Genomic DNA, 27,173 nt, shown 5'->3' on the forward strand with positions numbered 1-27,173 from the left:
TGGTTGACTCTAAAGTGCAAATACTTTTAGTAGGACAGTCTGATGAAAATACAGATGCACACATTGATTACTTAATTGCTGTAATTGCCGAACGTTATTACTACAGCAGTGTTTGTTCTTAGCACTTATTTTAGTAAAACTGAAATGCAATTAAATGCAGCAAATTAGTTTAGTAAAATAACACAATTTTACTGAAGTTGCTGGATATATACAGAAATAATAGAATGCGCTTTGCACTTAAAACTGATTAAACTGTTAAGATGAAATTCACCTCCTATGTCACTATACAGCCTTCAAGATTTTAAAAATCATGGGTCTTAGCTTCTCAAATTCTTACTAACAGTTTGGAAAATAAGAGCTGTCTGGTGGTCTTTGCAATACTAATACTCAATTATGAACATTTCTATATTTGTAGAGGACACAGCTGTCAAACTTCCCGGAGAATTTCAACAACCTGTACTTGGTACTTAAATCATTTACTTCCTTCAGCCATTTCTATCCTCGACACTTGTTATATGTTTTCCTTATTACAAAGCATCAGTTTCCATTAGCTTAGTTTTTCAAATAAAGGAAGCATTATCAGTGGATTCTAGAATCTTAGATGCTGGGCAGGGTGATTTTTGAGTCGTGCAAAAGAAAAGGTATGCAAAGTGTAAGTTAAAACTTTTTCATGTGATTATATATCCATACAAGAGACAACTATTCCGTCCTATAATGATCAGCAAGTCATAGCATCAACTATGCAACTGCAAAGGAAAACAATTTCCAAACTGGTATGTATCTGAATAAACCTAACTTTTTTGTGACAAACTCTTTGGGGCAGCAGTAAAGGATACATCTCCTTTACAAAGGAGAAAGTGTTAATGCTTTGAATCACAAATATGCAACTACATTTTACATCTGAAATGCTAAACTAGGAATTATCTGTGATATGACACTATTAGTATCATTTAGTGCATTTAGAAAAGACAGATGTAAGACATCACACTTTAAAAGGGAAAAACCAGGTTTATTCCATGCAGTTTACAATACACTAGTGTTATGAAAAGGAAGTTTAAAAATACCCACACACGTTTCATTTGTATGTTTGTTTTGAAAGTGATGGCTAACTGTAACCACCTTCAAATTATTTGGGAAGCCCTAGCAGATTTTTTTTCCAGGGAAATTTCCCTGAATTCAGTTTCTTGTCTGTGTCTGTGCTATGAGTTTTGGTTAATGCAAATGCATTAAAACCAAATCAAAACTCAAATTTTGCTGCAGTAAGAACACTTCAGAGATAACGAATTGGCACAAAATAAAGTATTATTGCTAATCCACTATCCAGGAAATAACATGTTGCAAGTACAGCCACTTGGGTATAAGCACAAACAGCTGATGTACAACTAATTTTGAGACCAGTGATGTGGAGGAAAAGGAAAAAAAAGAACATTTGTTGAATTGGGTAAGTGGGCCTAGAGAGTGCATAGGAAGTAGATTTTTCATAGCTAGGCTGAGCTGAGGATAAGGACAGAAGCAGGTGGAAAAAGCTGCCATTTGATACTTCTTCAGTTTGGTGATCTTGTTCCAGTTCCAGGTAGAGAGGTCGGCAACATTCCTTTTAAGAGTGCCTTGGTACTTGCTTCATTCTAGCAAGTACACGTGAGCCAAGTTAATGTGAGTGAAGTTGTACATAAGCTTTTGGAAAATCTTCAAAATTAACAAGAATCATGTACATAATAAATAAATTTACATTTCAGATGATGAGGCCTCAAAATCACAACGGGTCTTAGGTCAAAACTTAAGCTAAGCTTTCTAAGGCAAGGAGAGCACTCTTCCCCTTCCACTGACCCCCAAAGTAGCAAAATAACTTTTTAAAAAGTTTCTCTCATTATAGTAGTTATTAAGACATGACATCCCGAAGAGAACCATTTGATGCATCCAGAAAGCTATATTTGCAGCGGTATCTATTCACTGAACTTTTGAACTTTAAGCCTTGGTAGACCTTGCTAAAGTAAACGTCAACTAAGATGCAAAGAAATATTCTGTGACAATTTCCTGGGGCAGAACCGTCCTCAAAGCTTCTCTATTGCCAATGCTGTTCACAAAAGTTGTTAAATTTCAGCAAAGGTGAATAATAAAGTGGTGGGTAAGTGTACTGCCTTGTCTAGTGTGCTCTTATCCAATCTGGATACTGAAAATCCAAGCCATATAGGAACACTTACATCTGCAATTGGTTCAGCCATTTGTAAAAAAATATTTTAAGAGTCCATGAGTTGAAAGGAAAACAGACTAGTTGTTTTTTAAATGTTGTATGTCTCTGGAACCTCAAATTAGCCCTGGAAAGCATTTTAGCCCTTAGCATTTCTGCTCTGAAAATGGAAAGAGTTCCTTCTGACAGTCATTTAGGCAAACTGGACAATAAGATCTATTTAGCCCTTTAAAGCCTCTGTTCATTAAGAAGCCTTTAAAGAGAGCTCCTGATTTTTGTGAGACAAAAGAAAACTTATAGGACACTGAATTCAGAGACCCTTCCACTTTTTTTTTTAAACTGAATATTCATACTATTTAAAGCATCAATAATTCTACACAAAACCCCACGTAAGATCCCAAGACTGTCCTTAAAACTGGAGATAACTGCAGTCTAAACTATAATGAAGTAACAGGCAGCATCCTCAGGCTTAAGTATTCCAAAATTTTTGTGTTAGAAAACACACTTCTCCAATGACCACTCAGGTTTTAACCCTACTGTCTTAGGATAACAGACACTGTTAAACGCGTAACAGAATTTCATCTCTTTTCAACAACCCCACAGTTCAAGGGCTGATTGAAGAAGTTAATTTGAAAAACTTGTAACTTTTGATGTGGTGAGAGAATGAAATAGGAGAATGACACTTTCTGATTTTATCACATCTCAAGTGAACAAAGTCCCAGACTTCACCTTGAGGCTCTCTTTCATTTGACTTTGATCTTCCTCAAAAAGCCCAGGACAACTTCACTCTTCTCCCGGTACTTCCCGAGGAATGTATTCCAGTATACCTGAATAATTATAATCCAGATTCTATTTAATTCCACTGAATCAGATACTATTGCATGTTTGCACTCCAAGTTCATTTTTGTAATATTAATAAAAACTTGTAATTAATGTAATTTACTGGTGGTAGCTCTCTACAGCTCAAAAAGAGACTGACAACTCTCAACAGCCTCAACAGACATTCACAGAATAGTGTTCTGTTATGAGAAGCACTTTTCTGGTAACACTATCACTCTACTCAGCAAACTTGTTCCCTTGGTTGCATGCCTGTAATCAAGTTGTTTTTTGTTTAATCTGCCAGAAGTTTTCATTTTTCTCCTGAAAGAAACCCCAACAAACCACCTTTCTCAGAAAAAGAGGAGACTGATTCAATTTTTGAATCTGCAGGAAATAATCCTGTTTCTAATCAATCATAACTGTGCATTCTCATTACTAGAAATGGAGCTACACAGCTATTGTCTAAAGAAAAACTGAAAAAAAAGAAGTCAGATGGATTAATCAAGCTTCATCTTTTAAGAAATATCTTTTTCAAGTGCTACAGTGCAAGATGCAAGGAGGAACTTTTATCATTACAAGAAATCTGAGTTTGAAAAAAACACAGTACATTTTCCAAATTTTATGAGTATATGATTCTGATGACAGAAACTTTAGTAAAGAATCAAGATAAGCTTCTAAATTCAATCAAGTCTTTGACACACAATTAAAATTACTATGGGATAAAAAACCTGCAATTAACCATAATCCATGGAAATCCCACAGTAAGTAGTAAGTAGGACAAAATCCCAGGTAACCTTTGGGCTGGGAGGTGCTGAGTCAGAGTTTATGTTTGGACAGTTATTACGGACCATGTGACCATTCATGTATTTGAGGCTTCAGAATTACTCGTTCATTGCAGACAAACTCTGATTCACTTGCTACTTGAAAAAGTCAAAAGCATGTAATATAAAAATGTCATCTCCAATAAAAGAAAATAGCCTCTGAGAAAACTTAAGGCCAACAATACGCTGTTTCCTAACTCAAAGCAAGAAATTGCTATAGCAAATTTGAACTTCTGTTTTTAAACAAGTTTTGCAAGAAGTTTGTCATGTAAATGCCTTTAAGGAATTTAGTATCATTCCCTTCCTGCTTTAGTCCTTCTGCTATGATCTCTTCAAGCTCAGGATCTTAAGTTCTAACCTGGAATACTGTTCTGATTTAAGAATACAGGAGCTGTGTAAATAGAGAGTTAAGTCAAAGGGGTTTGCAGTACACCTTTGCAGCCCCAGCCCTGTAGTGAACCCCTCAGCTCTCCACAGTCACAGGCAATTCTCAGGTAGGTACTCTCCAAACAGCAGAAAAGGAACGAAGGACTCCAGTTTAAACTGTACAGGTACATTACTTCATTCTGCAATATCTTAACAGATGAAGCAATGTTTACAAAACCTGGTGATGCAGATTGGAGTCTAATGCAATTACCTTGTTACTAACTTTATTTGAAACTGCAACAGTCAAACAAAAAGAAACAAAACTTATTTAGGAATAAATTCTTAATGCCTTGAAAAAAGCTGAAGATACATTTCTATCTATCTGAAATCCTCACATGATCACAAAAATTGAAACAATAATGACAATAACAAGAATAGGAAAATAGTTAGTTCAGGTGGTCTCAAACAACAGCATATTTAAAATGATTTACAAGGTACCTGCCTACTAAAGTTCTCTCTTTTTTCTTTCCTTCTTAAAATCTTTGTGAGGTATTGGAAACAAAGTGCAAAAAATTATTAAACACTCATTTCCCTAAAATTAGCTATGGCAGGAATACAATGTAAACTAGACTGCAGGTAATCTCGTTATAAACACAGGTTTTGAAACTGGAAATATTCCAGTGGAAAAAAAAAAAAAAACCCATACTTTGAAAAACCCACTCTTTTCCATATTCTAAATTTGTTCAGTTTGCTCAGTTTGTTACTCATACTTTGCTGATGTCATTCAGGAAAATTTCATTTTATCAAATAGTCTGTCCTTTTTGGGTTAAATAAGAGAGACAACAGAAATGCTGATTCAGAAGGACCACTGTAAAACTGGTATTTTAGGCATTAAAATCCACTTACATCAATGCTGAATTACTCTGTGGAGCACATCAAGAGAAAAACAAGTAACATGGTTGGCTGCAATTCCGTGAGCTGGGGAGCTCAGAGATCTGGTGAAGTCATACTGTTTAAAAACACAGTGACTACTGCAGCAGAGGAAATGTTTTAATATGCAGTTAACACAGACAATTGTTATGCTTATTTTCAGATACACAAGATAATCTGTCACTATTTAGGGGAAATCTGTGTGCTCAATTTAAGCTGATAAGATATGGGTACCTAAAAAAGTATAAAAGTATAAACATTTCCCCCTACACAATTACAGTTTTAGTAAATTAAATTCAGTTTTAACTTCTTAAAAAAAGACAAAAATTTTATGTGTTGTGGAGGGGCCAGCATCTTCCTGTGCAGACCACATCCAAGTCACAAAATGCATTACAAATCCTTTCAAGCATTGGGCACACGGACAAAACATTTAGCCCATTGCTTAACCTGCTTAGTAGAAATGTTTCTTACAAATTGTTTTGCCAAACTTTTATCAATGTGTAACTCCTTTAAAGAAAAATTAAAAAAAAAAAAAGCAGACCCTGGGCATTTGAAAATCAGGCTTTTGTGTGAAGGATTACCTACAATATATGCATAAATTCTAAAATTACTAAGAATGAAAACTGTAATGTCTTCAGAATTTCAAACCATCCTGTAGCTTCTTGAAACTCCCTTCCACTGGTTCCATGAGTCAATGAAGCCGAGCTTTATACTGTCCATCTCATTAAGTGTTTTAAAGATGTGCTAAAGATTCTGCTCAAAACATATTAGAAAGCTCTGGTCTTGTGTATTAGCCTTCATCAAGGACAAACTAACAAAGCTGCACCACGTTCTTTTCAAACACTGTTCTTAACTGCATAGTTGAAACTGTATAGAAAGAGAAGAGTTGATTACAGGTATCCTGAATATCCAGAGTAATCGGGTTTTTCAACTGGATGAGTTTATGTTCACACTAAGGTTGATTTTAATCCTAGTCATAGAGACAGGGACCTAGGACTAGCCAGTCATATTTCTGTAAAACCTTCGGCTCTAGAAAAATCTCTACCCTAATCCACACAGTTCAATGCTTATAGGCATTTTATAAAAGCACAAACACACATATGAGTACAAACATCTCCAAAGAAACAGAATGTTCAGTTGGTCATTTGAACTGAATTTTGATTCCCCTTTCAAGAATGTGACCAGGACTGGAGCATAACTTTTGCAGGAGACTGTTTTAACAGCGGGAACATCAAGAATAACTCAGATGAAGGCTGTTTTCTCTGAGTTTAGTCTTCCCTTTGGATATTAAGATAAGCTATACATCCAGTCAGTATATACACCCTTCAGAGAAAACTTTTCTCTGTTGTGTAACTTTTACATGTGCTAGTTTCAGTTGATCTTCTAGGCTGTTATTACATAATAGATTATGTCACAGAGCCATAAGGAATGTGCATTATAATACAGTCAGCTGGGGCTGACACTGAGTCTAAAACAATGTATGCCCAAATACTTGCATTTGTGGGCTGTAACATTTATATGTGTGTGTGAGTGTGTGAGTGTGTGTGTGTGTGTGTGCGTGTGTGTAGCACCAATTACATTGTCCTTTTAAGGTTTACAATGATTAGTAGGAAAATGTCTCCAAACCGATCCACATTGGGTCATCCAGCACCAGACATCAAGTGCTACATATCTCCGAGGAAAATATGAGTGCATGGTCATTTCTTTTCAAATGACCAGTGTCAATCAGCCAACAAGAGAGTACAACCATGCACTACAACCAAAACTTAACACACACTCCCACACCATCTATTCCCATTATGTAATCTTGCAATGCTTCCAGAAGTTGACACCAGCTTATAGGCAAATATGGTTGAACCCAGATCAACAGAAAATTGTCTAAATCAGATTTTTTCTTTTGCAGCCGAGCCTCTTCAGTGTGACAATCCACTGCATCTTCGAATAAAAGAAAAAAAATTGTCACCGTTCAATACTGTCTTCACATTCTGGAACCTCGTTCTTGCAAAATCTGAAATAGACCAATAAAAATTCTATAAATGAAAATTAGCTCACTGTCATTCCTAAAGCATGGAGATCAAAGAGCAACATAATGACTATTTTAAATAACCAGTAATGTGTCAGGGATCTGGTTCAAGGACATTCCTGGGGTCTGTGCTTTAAAGCTGAAAAAAGACGGATTGATACGTACAATGTCTACTATCAAATACCATTAAAACAGATGTAAAACACTGCTAGGAATTGAGTATTATTAATATCAATAATTAATACACCAACAAGACTTAAGAGTTGGCAACTGTAAAAAGTAAGCCATTGCACCTCAACCTAGTCCGGAAGATCCTGAGGTCCTATGTGGTAAATTAACCTGGGTACTTTACTAGAAACTGAATTTAATCTTCATTTTTCCTGTTGCAGTAAAATGTCCTTAACTTCCTGACATTTCAGATATAAACTGTGTTCCATAAATTAGTACTGAAAACATGAACTAGCGAATCAAAACGTGCAGAAATGGCACACTGGGTGCGATGATGCAAGAAGTTTTTAAAGGCCAAGTACATCCTGGCAAGATTTAAATCAACAACACCCATTCTACTTCCAGTTGGAGTATTTTTTCTCCTTTTCTGTTTCAGTTTTTTTTTTGGCTCCTCCAGAGAGGAAAGGATCCAAGTCTTAGGACTGACTGTTCAAGCAACACTACTTTAATGTTGCTGCTCTAAACTGAATCACAACCAGAAATAATGGTCAACTCTCGGGCTGTGCAGTACTCCAAACTGTGTCAGCAGGCTGTAGAACCAGTCATCACAAAAGGCAAACAAAGCATTAATCAAAGCTTCAAACGTACTGAGCACAAGTACTTAAGAATGTTAATATGTAAGTAAAAGTCTTATGATACTTCATTTTCTTTTGCTTCTTGATAGTTTTCTTAGTATTGTGAAGGGCTCTTGATTTCAAAAGCTGAAAGAAAGCAAAGGACCGATCCCTGGACAACAGCAGAGCTGCCTTCAAGATGAATTTCCTTCTACGATGATCTTTGTGTGGCCTGATGTTACAACACTCAGCAGCACATTTCAGCCCACAGAATCTGCCAGCACACACAAACACTTCAATCTTGTAGGGTAAAGGCTGGCAGTCACTTAATACAGCAAAACAGTTTAAGTATGGTTTTAAATTTTAAAAGTCTAGGTATTTGGTTTCCTTGTAATATTGTTAAAATGGCTATTATGGCTTTCATAGTGACTGAAGTAAAGCAAGGTCTCACCTGCTTCGCACAACTCCATGGGATTTTTTAAGGGCTGGAGTTCATAAAAAACCCATTACCATTTGTGTAGCTCAGGGACAGTTCAGAGGCAGTGTGGTATTAGCTCAAAAAAAAAAAAAAAATCCACTTCATCTCTTGCTCACCTGGATCTAGCTTTGTGCATACAAAGTTTTTTTTCATTTCAAATTCAGCATTATTGTTTTGAAGTTATGAAGCCAGAGTTCAGTGCAACTACTATGAAAAATTTCCAGTATAGAGAAAGACATTTTCCACCAGCCATGACATGCTTTAAGATATATTTTAGAAGCAAACACTACTTATTTCATGAAGATAATTTACTATGAGTACTAAGCAAAAAGCTTTTCATATGAATCTGCAGGAAAGATGTAAGTGAATTCTGTGGGGAAAAAACAGGCTCTGTAAATTACTCAGAAACTGCTTGTGTAATACATGCAAAAAAAAACTTACACAAGACGGTGACACTGATACCAACTCATGGTATTACAGTGTCATTATAGCTTCCATACAATGACCTGGATGAAGGCTTGAAGCCAAAATTCACAAACTGAGTTTTACTGGAAGGTGGGGAAATATATCAGGAGTAGACATCATAAATGCTTCATACTTAAACTCTTTCCCCAAGTATTTGCTGTTGGTCAGAGCGGAGAACAAAGCGCTGGAGCAGATGCCCACAACAGAGGATAACAGTCTGACCCAGCAAATGGAGTCAGTAAGGGAAACCATATCCAACAGAGAGAAAAACATGGCTGAAACAAATACCTGTGCAACTAGAAAATTAATACTGGATCTATTAATTTTGTTAATTTTTTCCAATTTAATATGAAGTATTTGAGTTCATTCTTTCCTAGAAGAGTACCTGCAAGATTAATACACTTAGAACTATTTTCTGTAGCATGAGGAACACATGCAATAAGATAAACCTGAGCCAGAACTGGACACTGAACTTCACACACTTTACTGAGCCAGTAATCCCAACATAAAGCAGAAAATTCTATTCCATCAGGCAATATTTTAACACACTTTTCTCGGTACTTCTTCTGTAACCTTTACCTCTACTGAAGGGGAAATCATAGAATCACAGAGTGGGTTGGGTTGGAAGGGATCTTAAAGATCATCTCATTAAACCCCTGCCATGGGCACGGACACCTTCCACTGTGCCAGGTTGCTCCAAGCCCCATCCAACCTGGCCTTGGTCACTTCCAGCAATGGAGCAGCCACAGCTTCTCTGGACAACCTGCGCCAGTGTCTCACTACCCTAATGGTAAAGAATATGCTCATCATTATATCCAATATAAAGCTAGCCTCTTTCAGTTTAAAAACCTCACTCCTTGTCCTGTCACCATAAGCTCTGGTAAAGAGTCTTTTTCCATCTTTCTCATAAGGCTTTTTAAGTATTGGAAATGCAGTAACATCGGCCCTGGGGCTCTCTTCTCCAGGCCTAACAATCCCAACTGCCTCAGCCTGTCTTCACAGGAGAGGTGTTCCGGCCCACAGGCCATTTTCGTGTCTCTCCTCTGGACCCACTCTCACAGGTCTTTCTTGTACTAGGAATCCCAGAGCTGGATGCAGCATTCCAGAGGGGTTTTTGTGAGAGCAGAGTTCCCCTCAGCCTGCTGCCCATGCTTCTTTTGTTGCAGTCCTGGATAGCTGGCTTTCTAGTCTGCAAGTATTGCTGGCTCATAGTCAGGTTTTCACCCACCAGTATCCCCAAGTCTTCTGCAATGCTGCAGTAAATCCATCTATCACCCAGTCTGTACTGATACTGGGGACTCTCCCAACCCTAGTACAGATCTACTGTATAGAGAATTTTCCTTACTTTTCATATTTCAGTTCTATTTCCCTACAGGTGCTCCAGATCCAAAGACGGCTTATAAATTTTAAACAATGCTGAATGAACTCTTATATTATAGGGGCCTGAGTGTGATTGCTTCTTAGGGAAGCAGAACATGAAAACTACTTCTTCCCACTCAAAGCTGCTGCTGCTAAGTGTTTTAGGGACTGTTTGCCTGTCAGGCAGCTTAAGAATATTACATTCAATTACAGGAGAGTGCCAGTTAACTTTGTTTCAGCAAAGCTTCAGATTTGATCCATTCCTTTCAGCCATTCTTGAAGACCTGGCAAAAGGCCTTACTCTACCCTAGCAGTAGCTTCTGTCAGCATCATTTCAGAAAATAATGTAGGTTCTTCTTCAGCCATGTGCAGCAACTTCATAGAATCACAGCACATCCTGAGTTGGAAGGAACCCACAAGGGTCATTAAGTGATGATCCTGGCCTTGCACAAGACAACCTCAAGAATCACACCATGTGCCTGAGAGCATTGTCCAAACTTCAGAGATAAGTGAAAGGCTGCTTTACAGCTAAAAAGTTTGGGTGTATAGGTGAGAAGCTGAAGTTTAATCTCATGCAATGGTAAGTATCTTCAATTTATACAGGCTCAAGTGACCACCCACACCATGCCACTGAGCACTCAATGGTATGTTATCTCCTAGAAACTAGAGAGCAGAATAAATATGAGCGGTACTTAAAGACACGTTAGGAGAAGTGCCTAAGTAGTTTTTTCAGATGTAGCTTTTGTTTTGCTCTTCCACTTGTGACTTTTAATGTAACTTGATCTTCAATCAGACATCAAACTACAGTGGAAAGGATCCCTCCCCAGAGTTGTTTCCTGTGATAAATACAACTGTAGCACCAAGATCACACTATTCACTTATATTTGCCACATCTTAACTAAAAAAAATCCCTAGTTTCAAAATTATCAGGTAAGACCACCTTTGGACTATGCTGCACTTCAATCAAGTTTGTTAAATTATTGCCAAATCAGACATTTACTGAAAATGCATACGGTAAGTTTGTATCAGATCCCTCTACATGTAAAAAACCCATCTGACAGAAAAGCTGGTAGACATAAAATTAGAATGAAAAGCAATTCTGGCCCTAGAATCTACATGAAGAATTTTCTTTCTCAGCAAAGCTTTAAAGGAGCTACTCACAGTACAGTTTATAAAAGCAACACTAATTATTCTGCCAAAGAAGCAATATCCAGAACAGGAATTCTATCTTTGCTAACCATGCCACAACTATAATCACAAACACACACACACCACCAGGACTAGCCGAAGGACAGCACCAGTAGGGGTGGGAATTGGATGGGGCAGAAAAGCATCTGGTTAAAATCCTAGGGCAGCTAGTGCTCACCATGACATTTACACTTAATCTGAGTCATTCATATCGTAATCCGTTTCTTCATCCTCACTCTGAGTGTCATGCAGCATGCAGCACGTATAGAAGAAGCAAGGGAAAAGAAGAGATTGCAAGTGAGTCAGAGCTGCAACAAAGTACAATCCACTTACACCTGAAACATCTGGCAATGACATTTATTCACTTTTACCTGGGACCTCCACTCCTTGTATAAAAAAGTATGACAGCTGACCATTTCAAGAAGGAATCTAACAGATTTCATGACAATTTCCTCTTCCAAATATCCTGAAGTCAGCAGACAGAAGCCAATAGTCAGGTCAACAAAGTGGTATGAAAGATAAGAATGCTTGTGGGAATACAGGCTATCTTTTGGTTGTGCCATGGCTACCAGTAAAAGCCACTGGAATCACATAAGATGAATTTCCTCTGCCTAGGTGTATTAGAAGGTTACACAGAAGTCATCTACTAACTTACTATGCTGACTGTTAACTAACAAAAGAAAACACAAGAAAAAAGTTCCTAAGAAGGAATGAAGGTGAAGCTTCATTAGATGGCTATCAGAAGATACCTTCTCCTATTCTGAAAATCCAGGACTATTAACTAAAACTGAAGTGCTTGTCAATAAAAATTACATACTGGCAGGTTTTTTTTCTCTAACTCATTCTGCTGTAAAAGTAATGAGGACTTTCTCATGGCATCTAAAAGTCAGTCCCAGTACCTGAACATATCATTCTGTACACAACAGTGGATACCAGAGTTTCAATCATATGAACTTCATGAAGACCAACTCAGACACTACTGAGACTAGAGGATAATACTTGCTAAGAGGGAACTATGGAGATAACAGCTCCCAAAGTCAAGATTCCCGAAAACAGCTGTCAGAAACCTTTCAAGAAAAAAAATAAATTCTTCTTCCTTTTTTTTCCCAGTCACAACATATACCTATATACAAAAAAACCTTAGAAACATAATATATAAAAGAATTATTCTTCAAGTATTGCCTATTAATTGCTAGCAACAGCTTAACTCTTCCAGGACAAAAGGAGTGAATGTTTGTATCTCCAACCAAAATTATCAGTAATTCCTATTCATCACAGTGGTCAAATGATGCTCTGCTCTCATCTCTGAAACAATGACCAAGCAGCACATCAATGGAGAGGCCTCTCTCAGTGCCACTCAATTTACACAGTTGTAATGCAGTCTGAACTAGCTTTTGTTTTTCGTCTTTAACACTTGCATTTGATCCATATTTTCTCTTACATTAAGGATGCAACGTAACTCTGGCAACTTCTGAAATTACCTGAAGATGCACTACCATTCCTTATGAAGATGTTTATTAGGCTCTAAAATTCCACATTTTATTCCAGGTAGGTATCTCAGCCCTAAATTATTACCAGACACCTCTAACATGTCAACGTTCAAAGTCTTCCTCAAGCATCTTGGCAAAAGCAGACCTTAACTAGGGTTTTGAAAGAGTGAGACACGGCTTACCCAGTTTCACTGTTTACTCCTGACTACAGTAATCCTTTACAACTCTTCGCAACTTCTATCTCAACAGTGACAAACATAAATTACTAATTTCACTAAGAATCCACCATACAGCTTGGAGTATTTTTATAGTGCAAATTATAAAAATTACTCCATATGTATAGCTGCATAAGCATGTTACAAAGCAGAGAAAGTAATGAAGTTTTATCTATTTGAGGCCTCAGCACCAAGACTCAGATCCATTCTTAGCATTATTTCAAAATCAATTTCTTTGAAGGTGATTCTTGAAAAAGCAAGCTTTGATGTTTTACCAATTGTTTTCCATCTACATAAGCGAAATCAAAAGCTTTTAGGCCAACTACAGGAGTTTCCAGTTTGTCTGTAGTCATCTCCTCATACAAAGCAGCAATACAATGATAAAACTCGTTCACTATGCATGACACTGAATACATTACAGAACTGCTCTGCCTTATGGCTAGTCAGCTGTGGTTTTACGTTTTCCATTTTACAAATTCTGAAATACAACTGCGTAAAATGCTAAGATACTGTGCCCATTACAATCTTTTTGTAAAGTTGGTTACAGAAAGTAAACTTGGTAGAACCCTGAAAACATTAACAAGTACCCTCATTTTATAACATACTGCACATGACTGTTTTACAGAGATAGCATCTTACAAGTTCCATTCTTGACAGTAAGATTTCTTCAGGTGAAGTCAAGCAAGAAAAACAGTTTTTAACTGAACCAATGTCATTCAAATGTGTAAGAAACAAAACCTAGATTCTCAGCTGTAAAGAGCAAATATCTGCCAATACCTGAAAAAAAACCAGGTACTGAAAAAGTACAGAGTGTTGTATTTAAATAATTCAGGCATGCATAACAAATGCATGCTGACTACCATTTACAGTCCCTCATACAATGGACAGGGAATCATTATTAGTCCTGAAAAAAGGACAATTAAATAATGGTCCAGAACAGGGGTAGATCTATCATGATTTGTGAAGCCCACCCAATTCAACACCATTTCCTTAGTCCAGTGCCTAGGAACTCACCTTTGCTTTTTCACTGGGTTCACTGGTTGTGCCATAAGGAGTGTTATGCAATTCCTTCGAGACAACACATAGAAATTCAGCCTGATCTTCATTGCCATAGTTATAGGAAGAACCAATACTGACCAGCTGAAAGATGAAAAAAAAAAAAAAATCAATTGTATTTCCACATAAAACAAATTCCATGTAAGTCTCATGATTAGTACAAACACTCCTCTCTTCAGACTGTAGGTTGTGCCTGAAGCATGATTCTCCACTCCAATGCAAATACGTTTTGATGCTGACAAATACACTGACGATACACACTCTGATGATAAGATAAACACAGCTTTTTTTAAACAATTACAGAATTAATGATTTACGGTTATAATTATCCTGTGAAAGAAAAGGCTGTGGAGGCAGGCCAGCGGAGAAGTAGCCTGTTCCCTATTTCTGTTATTTACTGGAAGCTTTCCTATCCTCCAAAGTTAATTTTTAAAGTTTGTGTGTGGTATCTTAACGTGGCATGATTTAACATGTAAATGGCTGCATGCAGGAACCTCTTTAGCCTGAAGGGATACCCATCACTACTTACAGACTAACGGTATTTCTATTAAAACATTTTTTGAATGAACAAACACAATATTTGCATCTGATTAGAAAACACCAAGACACAGTATGGCGGGACATCAAGATTAACATCTGAAATTCATACATACTGCTACAAGGAAGCTAATTAAGGAAGCACTACAAGCAGAAGCAATGTATAATGAAATGTGCCATATTTACAAGTTTCCAGAGTCTCTATATTGAATGATAAATGACAATTTACTGAGAAAGAAGAATATACTCAACATCAGTACTACTTCTGATGCAGCATGTTTATCAAATGGCAGAAATTGTCTTACCTTACACACAATACACTTACCTAATGCTAGAAGCTTTACATAGCCTGCCTTTCTAAGCCAGATTCAATTCAGATGTATCTGGTTCATTTATTTTAAAGCTTTATTTCAAAAGCACAAGATAATGTGTGATCTACAAGATAATGTCAGATCTACTGACACAGATCGAAGTCCTAAAAATCAACCTGTTGCACAGATACACTGTATAAATTTGTCACTACCCAAACTATATTGAATCTACCTACCAAATCACCCCACACATACAGTAAGACTGCCCTATTCCTCAACCTCTACTATACCATTAATGTGCTCTAGAAATGGCAACATAGAAAAGGCCTAGCTTATTTTTTTAGGGCAACAGCACCTAAAACAACTGTAGTTATCTCTGTAAAGACAAATAGGGTAGTACCATTAGTCTAGCAGAACACCAAAGAGAGTAAAGGATCTGTTAATGCATGAAAGATGAAATCCTGATCCAGAGTTTGTACTTAAGGGATAAAATAATTCTCCCAACAAAAACTGAAGTTAGACCAAGGTTAACAGCAGCTTCTATATAGCACTGTCAGAAGAAAGCAAAGCCTCACTGTACTTTCTAAGGAGAGCAGAGAGATGTTCAGATGTTCCTGCACTGCAGTAAGACAGCCAAGCAAGCACTTCCACAGACGGACAGAGCCAATGTCTACAAAGAGCAGCAGGCAGTGTGTCTGCATAATGAATCAACTTGATGCCAGGCCTAGGCAATGTGAAAGTTTTTGGAGCCTGATGATATTACAGCATACAAGGCACAGCCTTCCATGAGCAGTACTGGCCATCAAAATTCATCACACTCAATTTACGTACTTTAACTACACTGAGTGTGATCACCAGAAACCTTCCCTCCCTCCTCCTCTTCTAACATCACTTTAGTTCTGCAAAATATATACATAGTCAGTAATGAACACAGGCTGATCAAAAATTAATGTGTTAAAGACATTTTTTCAACCAAAACTGTGTAATGAAGTTACAAATACCCACGTTTTTTAGAAGCACCAATGCATGTAAAGGCACCATTTACCTTGAGATGTTAAGTCAGCTAATCTTTCACAATGAATACTCTGCAGTCTGCACCACAACGTATTTGTGTAATATAGAATCAGAAAACCCATGGAGCATCTAGTTTCTTAGTTGCACAAGATGGACTAAGAAAGTCTACTGAAAAGCTGGAAAATCAACCCAAATTCACTTCATATATTGAGATGATTTGTTGATTGCCTTCCCTATCAACAAAAATATCATGCACAAATTTTCAGAAAAAAATAGCAGCAAAGTTGGTTTTAAACCCAACAAAGTGGTATAAAGTTTACACTATACATTATAGAGCAATTACAAACCATTTAGTACAAATACAGTAACTGCTTCAATTATAAAGGTAAAAGGTAGGACGTTAAACAGTATTTTTAACCCACTTAAAGGCTAGAAAACATTTAGAAAGTTTGCATACATATTTAAATAAAGCCATGCAAAATTCACCTTCTCTGAAGAGAAGTTTGAAGAATAAAATTCAAGCATACAACTTAATTAGTATACAGTTGACTCTTCTCACAAAATGGCAACAACTCGATATCAGGTAAGCTATGATAATTACTAGAAGGAAAAATACTTCTTTACTTATTGACACTCTAAAGAAATAAATGACCTCTCTGAAAGTAGATACCATGCAAGACCCAAACATCAGCCAAATCATCAATCCTGTTTCAACCATGTTGACAGGTCCTCAGTTGATAGCTACTAACAAATGCTCCATAATCCAACCACGTAAGTTAACCTTCTGCACGTAAGTCTTTTTACGAGACATGGCAGATTGAATACTTTTAGCCAGTTGGATAGGACTATCGATTTAGTGGACTGCAAAACATCTAATGACTTTTTGCCATACTGATCAGTTGATAAAGTCGCTTCTGCAGAATTAGACCCAAGTTCCTCAAAACTCCAATTCACGATACTCTCATAAGCCGTTTCATATGTGCGCAGCTAAAAATGTATAATTTGCATGGTACCAACTGCATGCTAGAAATTTCATTGTAGCTTTCTGAAATGCATCAACAACAAGGTTGATGGCAGAAAAAGAAGCAATGGAAAATGACTGCAGATTAGAACTGAACTGTTCTCAGGAACTGAGATCAGAAATAAAGCAATGTTTTATCACTCCTACTCCAAAAGTCACTTCATTATTCCCAGTACTGGTGACAACACTTTAAGAAGGATGCTGATAAACTGGAAGACTCCCCCTGCCATGTCTGTCTGCCCCCACACTACCACCCTCATCCCACCCCCTAAAAGAAGCCACAACATATCAGAGTAATCTGAGGTACGAAAAACAGGCCAAAGGATTTCAGATTATCCAGGCTACTGTTTCTCAGACTTTCTGAAAGGACAAACTGTTTTTGCTTCATGTGGCTTAAATGACCAAGAACTTAAGGGAGAATAAAAAAACCATGTTGAAACTGTAAATTCCTTAGATTTGTATGCTTATATATATATATATATATGTGTGTGTGTGTGTGTGTGTACATATACATGCATATACCTATTTCTCTGCACTGGCTTATTCCTTCCATGACTTGTTTCATTACACTCCTTACTAAAGCGCTGTGATCCTGTTTAAGCATCCCTGTGAGCCCCAACAGTGTCAGAACTGAGCACAGGAAAATGGCAATGCTACTTATCACAGAAAATTCATTAGATAGGGATCCATAACCATTAGCAGGGAGTAAGGGTGATGGTACTAGTAGGCTGTCAGCCTACAGCTAAAAAAAGGCAGGAATGAAAAGCAGCATTACTTTTATTGCTATTAAATCAACAGAAATATAGTTATTGCTTGATGTGCCAATAGAGGTCACAATTTTCCTGAAAAGAAATCCCAACAAGGAATTTCCTGTCTCACAATAAGGAACCTTATTTTTGAAGTGAACTAATCTCATGCCTAATTGATCTGAGACAGATCTCAAAACCAGACACATTTCAGTAACATGCCTATCCAGATTTGCTATATTGGTTTAATAATATTGATTCAAAATCTACATAGTACATTTACCAGACAAATCAGCAATAGTATTGCCATCTCAGATAACCACTCCAGCTTGCACAAACAGCAGCCCAGTCATCTTCTTCCTCTTCTTGTTGTTCTTCTTCCTCTGCTTACCACTGGAGCTACTCATATTAATTAACTCTTCTACTTCACCACTAGTAATTTCCTTCCCTATTTTGTGATGGTCTGATTCTCAAAACCAAGTAAATTCTGTAACAATTATTCTCAAATTCTATTTTAAATATTCTTGTACTTTTCAATATTAGTGCTTCTATTTCAGATGTGGTGAACTTCTTGTACACTAGAAAGCTTGAAAAAACTGTCTTTATTTAAAAATTATACTATCAGCTAATAGAATTAAAGAAAATCCTCCACTCAGTTTTTTTTACAGAATCAAGCTGTATGAATCTAAGAATGGACTCTATGCCTTTTAGACATATAATGTATTTGTTCTGCCTTCCCAAAGGATTTGCAAAAGGTTACGAAGATACACACACATCAGCTCTTAAAACTCAGCACTGATGACTGACACCAGGCCTCAAAGAATACTTATTTCAGGTCTCTTAATGCAATAGTCAGACTTCAAAGCTTCATTTTTCCAAATTATAATTTTTATTTTATTTTATACCTGCATCAATTTCTTCACTGCCTTCCCCACCTTCCATCTGATAATGCTGACTTTTACTTTGAGCCATGTAGGACATGAACACATGAATAACATCATGTTGCCTGTACCCTAACACATCCCTAACAAGCCACAATTCTTCCTCTGTTGCTGGAAGTCTGAAAACCACACATTTCACATTCCAAATGTTACATATAGAACTGCAAGAAACAGACAGTGCTTGGTACATTGAAAGCAGATTCTGGAACAAAGCTGGGTAACAGGCCAGGTTTCAAATCTAGAATTGCATGATTAAGTGTCCATATATAGTCATAGGCAAAGCTTTGTGTTTATTAAGCCATTTCATTATCACATTATCTTCATAATGTTATATTCATCTTTCATTCTAAATAACCATACATGTTGCAAGAAAAAGAGCAAGTACTCCAGGCATTTTATTGATGAAAAAAAACGACAGAGCCCCAGGTTCCCAAATCAATTCACATACAACACATCAAAATGCAGCACAGATATGTAAAGAACTGGAAACTGCCTCCAGTGTTTTTGAGAGCAAAAAATCCTTCCCAAACTCATGAATATTCGGAAGTAACACAGCAATCAAAAAAGCAGAACAAGGGGAGAAGGAAGGATGAAAAAAAAAAAAAAAGAGAGAGAGAATGAATGAAGCTAGGATTCTCCATTTGGATTTCAAGAAAATTTCCCAGGATGGAAAAAAACCCCAAAACAACAAAACAATAAAGCCAAGGAAACACACATGATGTTTTTTCAACTTGACAGAAGATTTAAAACTGTTCATATTGTTGTCCCCTCACTCTTCTATATTTTACTTACAAAAAACTCCTGTTATTCATTATTCCAGTTTAAACATATCTCATCCACCTAAAAAATACAGTTAAGTTCTGAGTTACCAGAAATAAAAGGTTCAAACTCGCAACTTAACTTTGGTGGATGAAATAATCATTGTTCCAGTTTACCAGAAATGTCCCCTTCTGAATCCAGTGAACTCAAAGACGTAGTTTTAGAGCTCCCTAGGTTTGAATTGTACCTCTTACTTAACAAGTATGGATCAAAGGCTGTTAACTTTGGAGGAAAATTTAAGGAAAAGAAGTTATTTACTGAGGAGGTAAGAACTCTTCTTAAGAAAAACCTTTAATTAAATAACCAAGGGATTTTTGTTTGGTTGTTTTTCTATTATTTTTACAATGTGGACATTCATAATGTGTAATGAAATATCATGAATATAAATAAAAGCCAGTCACAAATACACACAAACTACTATGTGCTGTACATCCAGAAAAAAAGTGGGATGATTTGAAAGCAGCAGAAACGCAAGGAGGCCAAGCATATCAGTGTGAGGGCAAAAAGAATGGTGTGACACACCTCACTGCAGCATTTCTGGAAGCATCTCTCTTCCCCTTTCACTTCCCGTGACACTATCAGCAGAAACTCTGACTGCTGAGCCCGGCCACAGCTGTACTGGGAACCTATACTGACAAGCTGAAATAACCAATCAAAGCAAAACACAAAAAGAAACCTTTGTAAAGCTGAAGCACATACCATTATCCAAATTGTACAAGTAACAGATGAGCTCAAACGTTCAGGTAACATCTACCTGCCACTAGAACAAGTTGCTATCAAGCTACAACTTTCATTTCAACGTGAAATTTACTGAGGCAGTTGCAAAGCCCTTTCTAATTTAAAGGGAATAAGAGTTACTGATAAGAAGACAGAAAACGCCCCATGTAACTGTGTTGTAGCCAACTACTCTGAAAAACAAAGTTTGGTGCAATATGAAAGTGAGCATTATTTTCCTGTCGTACATAGACAAGTGGAGAAGGTAACATGGATATAAGACTGCAAGGTGTTATGTAAAGCAATATATAAAGTCAGCCTGGGTATTAAAGAACTCCATCTTGTTCCAAATACTGATAAAATACAGCTAAGGAAACATAAGAAGTCAACAAGAGGAAAAAAGGTTGAGTGGCCTAGGTTAGTTTTAGAAGGAATAATTTACAGAAGATCCAAGAAAATAACTGGAGTGTAAAAAATTGTCTTGTTCCCATAAAAATCACTACCAAGAACACTAGGCCAAATGTCTAATAATTTAAAGTTCAACCTCAGCTAAATTTCTCAACCTCTTATTACAAAACGTATTTTACCCTAATAACACATGGCAATTCCTAGCCCATCTAACTTAAAGCATAGCCTGTCAGTGCACTTGAGAGAGATCAGAACTTTAAATTAAGTGTGAAGAGTTAGACAACAATTGCCTATTCTGAGTAAACTGGAGATTATGACAGATGAAAAGGCCCATGAATAATAAACTGATATACAACCTGCTATTGTATGTGAATAATTTTGAAGACAGCAGTTAAATACCATCCTCCTCATACAGTGAACATATTTAAGACTGCATTATGGTGACAGGTTATGTTAACATTAACATTTACATGACCAACACTGCTGCTGTCTAAAGTCTTTGTATTTAGCCATTTTGTATAGCCTCCAGTTTTTTATTCTGCTGTATTGCCAAAATACTGGTTTTTTCTGATTGCCTAAAGAGGTAACAATAGAAGCTAAAAATCCTCTACAAAATAACCCACTGAAATCACAGAAGTGGGGCAGCATAATTTTTGGTAATAGACTTTGGACTGGGACTAATGCAAAATTGCACTGCTCTAGCAGAGCTTTCACGTGTTCTTTGGAAAAGGGCATCAGTACATCTGCGTAAGTGCAACAACAGTTCAGCACCTTCCACTCCTATTCAATAACGATATCCAATCATATTTAACAATAAAATTTTGAAATGCTAAGCGTAAAAAAATATTTCTTTCAAAACCAACCACCTAAACACATTATATGTGGCTCAGAGCACAAAGACTCTCAATATGTAAGAATATCACTCCTCTGAAAAAGCTGATGATTCCATCTTTTTTCACATACACAGCATGGTAGGTACTGCCTCAAAGACTGCTTCTTGAAAGAAAGCATGCTGCTGAGCAACATGGGCTTAGAAAAAAGTAACAGAAATGCTACAGTGTTTGAAGATATTAACAATAGAACTGTTTATGCACAATATTCTAATCCTGTTTCAAGTGAATGACATCTGCTACAAGCAGGTCTGCAGTACAAAGGAGGGAATGGCCTAGTGTGAGGTAATGAGATGCTAAATATTATGAGATCATACAGCTGTTGTGTTTATCTACTTCAAACTATGTGTCCAAAAGCGTACAACAGGGGAGAGGGAGGAAGTAGGGAGAAAGCTGGATGAAACAAGGATGTAACGTCCAAGAAAACCACTGGATTCTTCCAGTTCTAAAAGAGACTATAATAGGTCTTTCAGCAGTTGCACTGTCCAAGCAGTATTACTCCCAAATGCAATATCCCCAAAGGGTTTAGGATAGGTAAAAGACATGGTGTCATTTAATGTGCTAAAAAGTAAAGGAGCTCTATTTGGAATGAAAGATAGTTTCTCATGACAAAGAAGAATGTTGAAAAACCTTTTTCAATGTGCTGGCCAAAAAACAGTCATGTGCACTAAGCTAAAGTTTTTTTCAGGGACTTAAACAACACTTAGCTCTTGGCACAGAAAACAGACCTGGTAATACTTGAAGCGAAGTACTGAAGCATAAGAAGCTTTCTCTGTGCCGGTTTAGTCTATTTGCTCATGGCTGTCTCCATGTCACTAGCAGCTTCCCCATTTTATCAAATATAAACAAAATGTTCTCTTTTACCTTTGTGTCATGAACGTTTTTTAAATGTTGCTTTGTTGTGTTATTAGAGTGAGACTGAACAGGATAATGGGCTCGCGCTTCTTTCAATTTCTCCTATAGTAGGCATCAGACGCTGAAAAAGGTGTTAGCAAATGAACACTTGTGTTTCAGAGTCAACAGATGCATTGCTCCAATGCAGTTTAAATACTCTGCTGGATTAGGAATGTGAAGGGTGAATAAGCTGTACAGTTAATTTCTTACTTACAGAGATTATCAAAGATTATCAAAGATCTTGCGATTTTACAGTGTGTTCTTGAATGTACACACACAGCTATTTTTATGCACTGCAAAGAACAAAAACATTCACATAGCTCACAGCTATCAAGCTTCACATCCAGACAGTTAAAGTTCACCCTCCTTTGTGGACCAGTTTTTTTTGAAGAACCACTCTTTGGGCCTGGCAAACATTTATCTCCCAAGCTCATCTCTTTTACCCAGAGCTCTTCTTATCTAACCTACCATTCATATAAACTTCTATTGGTTAATTCTGGTTGATTCACCCTTCAACTGCTCATGTGTAGACACTGAAGAATTACATTTCAGACATGTTGCAGATGTTTTTATAGAAAGTCAGCAAAATTTACCTCCTGGAAAGCTACTTTTTTTTTTTTTTGTTCTATGATAAATGCAAACACAAACATCACATTTAACTTAGCTGTGTATGTTTATCCAAATTCTGAAAATGACTGAATTAAAAAAGATGCATGGAATTTAATTTATATTCCTCTTTCACAAAACTCATTTTTTAGAAGATGATGTAACTATACCCGATATGAACTTTTTTACCTGTTCAAATTTCCAGCCATCGGACATTGTGGAGACCATTTGAGTGAGTTCTTCTTCCTGACACTGCAGCACTCTGTACACATGTTTGACTGGCACCTTCAAGAAGAAATAGAAGATGCTCAATAGGGCATGGAATTCACTATGTTTGTGACTTGTCTGAAGTTGCCCTTACTCTCTAGAAATGGTAAGCAACACCACTTTGAACCCATCCAGAACAATGAATAATTAGGACCATTTTAGCTGAGACCTATAGTAAATGCTATCAGAGCAACCCTGTGATCCCACAACCTGGCTTCAAGAGAAATTTGGCAACATGAGTTTGTAGTATCTCCATGAAGACTCAATTACCAGGGAAGCCAGAATAGCAGAGTTAAAGAACAAACTGTATCATATTCACTTTCATAGAGAATATGAGCTGCTATGAGTAGAGGCAACCTTCTCAATCACAGAGCATTACAAATAAAGAAAGTAACTTTGCTACAAAAACATATGACAGGAGCTAAACAGCATCTGTATGTATGCTGCATAAACATACTGTATAAACAGCAGTTATTACCATAGTTAAGCAAGCTCATCATATTCAGAGCATCTAAAAGTAAATGAGAAAGATATGTCCTACAAAAGCTGTTCTCTAAAATAACTATTTCCAGAAATGACACTATGACAAATTCTATCACCAGACATTTTTGAACAATTACTTAGAATGTTTCCCGTTTTTGAATGAGATCTGTGAACTTTGTAAGCCAACTGGCAGCAATTAAGAATATTAATCTTTGCATACTAGTGGTTCCAGATCATGCAGTGATGGAGGCAGCCATTCAGAATCTTAATGGGGAAATCAGCCATTTCATAAAAAAAACCAAATGGAACCCACTCACTACTTGTTATAGAACAAATATTCAAAAGCACATGAGAAAACAGCCTCACCTGTGAGATTTTGCTGTCTCTTTCTCTTATTTTGTCCTTTACCAGTTTTATTAGAGATGTGATATTGTAGAATTCAGCCTCTTCCAGTACACCTAGTATGAAAACATTTTTTGGGAAGACAGTATAACCAAAGATTCCAGGCCAAAATTACCAACCAGTTCATAAGACTATCCTCTCAAAAGCTACAGAAAATTATTTATTTTTCCCTATGATAATATAGTTCTAAATTAGTTTTGGTGACTCAAAAGAAGTGGAAACAATAAGCAAGTGGCAAGAAAACAGGATATTTAGAAATGTCTTACCTTCCTCAGCTAGGTCCTTGTTAATAACCAGTTTCCCATGTCTGAGATAGTTCAGCACTGGCCCAAAGTAGGTTGGGTCTCTGTCTATTAAATAGGCACCTGTTTCATCCTAGATTAGAAAAACAAACAAACACAAACCAAACAAACAACCCAAAACAAAGCAAGAGAACAACAAAGCCCAAAACAAACAAACCAAAAACCCCACAATGATCTGAACATCCAAGTGGGAACTGCAAGCTAATCTTCACCTCACAGTGAGCAGGTATGCAGATGTAGCCACATCCCTGAAGACAATAAAAGGAATTAAACAATGTAACTGTTACTGTATCAGACTGATCACTCAAATCATCCAATACACAACTTCTCTTACCTGATCAATCCCCCCAACCCCTTATCAATGATTAACATTGTCGGCATGAAAGATCAAAGCAGTAAGTGAGAACACTGAAAATTAAGGTTAAAAATAGCACTTAAAATCAGGAAATTTTGTTTGGGAACCTGAAGAGTCAGAACAAAGGCTACATTCTAGTGAGCTTCAAATACCAGTTTTTCCTTTTTCTTTTTTTTTTTTAATTAAAGGCAAACAAACCTAATTCTTTTTAACCTCAACACTTTGCTCTAAAAATATTTGGTTTTGTCTTAGTTCAGATGTCCAAATACTCACAGGGTACTGAGAACTGCTGTGTACCAAGCAAGGGCTATACATGCATCTTCAAAAAATGAAAGCACACTGAAGATGCAGTTCCTACCTACCTCATGCAGACAATGAAGGAATAGATGAATAGCTCAAACTAACTAAACCAACAGACTACAGCATTTTGTGAATTGCAAAACAGTTCAAGAAATTCACCTGCAGAGTTGATACTCGCGACAAAGAGATAAAGAAACAAAATTGGTACTTCCTGTGTTATTTAGAATCTATGTGTGAACCCCTGCAATCAAAACAGTACTGACATACTTCGTGCTGGCCAGATGTCTAAAGAAGATTCATAGAAAGATTTCTAACTGATCCACTGCTCCTTTCTACTACCAAGTGGATCACTGACTGTATTAATCCATTACTACATAAGGTTTTGGTGCAATGGATATCCTACAGATATATACTGGAGAGATGTGGCAGCACCCCAAATACTTTTTTACTTATTCTTATTTTTAATATTCTAGTAGTTTACAGGAGATACTCAAAAAATCATCATTACCAACAACCCTAGCTAAATTTGGATCATACTCCCTCAAAACCATAGGTACTAGTGACACTTGCTCTTCCATATGAAAGAAATTCTACTGATGCAATCCTCTGTATTTGAACATTAACGCTTATATGTAAAGGTTTGATTACTGAACTGTGATACCTGAAAACTCTCTTACTCAACAGTACCTAGAGTTCCTGAAATGTTTCACTGGAGGAAAAGATGGCGGATGTATTTTCAAGTACATAGATGCAGTTTCTGAATAACTGCACTTGTCTAACCAGGATTGGTAGAATGTAGAAAGACCACAGCCTGAACTACAAAAGCCATAAACCCTTTCTAAAATTACAATCAAATGCTTTACACACCTAAACATAGTGTCATTTTAGAAGAAGTGGTGTATAATTCTGTATAAAATTAACTGTTCAAGAAAACGCTAACATATTAAAACATGCTGTCAGTTAACCTACACTCAGACCAGCCAATGCTTGATGAATTCTAATCACAATTTCTTCTGATCTAAGCTCATGGTCTCACAAAAGCAAGACTATGCATCAAAACCAGTAGACAGATGAAGTAGTGTAGTTTTAATATTTCATCTATAAATATATTTACATTACCTAGCAAAACACTTCAAGAATGAACAATCTACATATACAACCCAAAGAAATTAAAATAGCTGACAAATTATAAGGTGAAAAGTATTATTTAGTAAAAGAACAGAAACCAGCGAGGTTGCAAAGGATGATACAAAACAGATAAAAAGAAGCACTGTTTTAAAGAAAAAAACCAGTACGTGGTCATCATTTGAACTGCATTAAGAAACAGAGGGCTTACAAAACTGGAAGTCTTCCCAGTTAAGAAAAACAGATCTCTAGAAATAATCTTCTTCATTAAGATGATTGTAATTTTTTACACTGCAGTGTTTTCTCACATCACCTTCTGAAGCAACACCAGTCATCAGCTCTACGCCACTACAGAGATAGAGAGGTGGGTCACAGAAGCAAAGTAATTGAAAGCTCTAAATGAAATCTTAAGTAACAATGGCTACTTCACTCCTTGCACAAAAGGCCTGAACTTTTTCTTTTTAAAGGGTTACATTATCTGAAATTGGTTTTTTCTGAGTTGATTTCTATATACTAAACAAGCTTCCAACAAAACCACAAAGGGAAGAAGCTGTCAGGCCTTGTCTTTCAACTTCCACCTTATGAGAGGTCATACATGAAAAAAATACCACCTCAGTACTGTCATAGTTTACTCTATGAAGCCTTTCAGACAACAAGGTGTCTTGAAAAATAATAAAAAAGAAGGCACACGAAAGTCCTATAATTTTTGCTGTAATAGATTTTTTTTTTTTTTACATTAGTAAATATCAACAGGTAAAGAACTCTGGCTAAATTTTAAGAGTGTGCAACCCAAATTCTGTCAACAGGATTCACTTTAGCATCTAAATTTCATGCAAAAGTTGCTTACCCAGATTACAG

General features: G+C 36.7%; 1 protein-coding gene across 4 annotated transcripts in view; it reads right to left on the bottom strand.

Moving 5' to 3' along the window:
- Positions 1-988: 988 nt before the first annotated feature.
- The window catches only part of LOC104684908 (BTB/POZ domain-containing protein KCTD5), a 31,204-nt gene continuing 5,019 nt past the window's right edge, over positions 989-27,173 (bottom strand). The window contains exons 2-8 of one of the 4 annotated variants that reach the window (XM_019281523.2): positions 24,500-24,608; positions 24,198-24,289; positions 23,271-23,366; positions 20,092-20,208; positions 14,139-14,264; positions 11,598-11,656; positions 989-7,132 (exon numbers count right to left, since the gene is read on the bottom strand). In XM_019281523.2, the coding sequence (XP_019137068.1) occupies positions 11,612-11,656; positions 14,139-14,264; positions 20,092-20,208; positions 23,271-23,366; positions 24,198-24,289; positions 24,500-24,608 (585 nt within the window). In that variant the 3' untranslated portion in view covers positions 989-7,132; positions 11,598-11,611. The remainder of the gene's footprint in view (positions 7,133-11,597; positions 11,657-14,138; positions 14,265-20,091; positions 20,209-23,270; positions 23,367-24,197; positions 24,290-24,499; positions 24,609-27,173) is intronic. The other 3 variants (XM_010392538.3, XM_019281524.2, XM_010392539.3) reach the window with 3 other exon arrangements.

This window comes from Corvus cornix, chromosome 14, assembly GCF_000738735.6.
Source record: "Corvus cornix cornix isolate S_Up_H32 chromosome 14, ASM73873v5, whole genome shotgun sequence".
In the NCBI taxonomy this organism is placed as follows: Eukaryota; Metazoa; Chordata; class Aves; order Passeriformes; family Corvidae; genus Corvus; species Corvus cornix.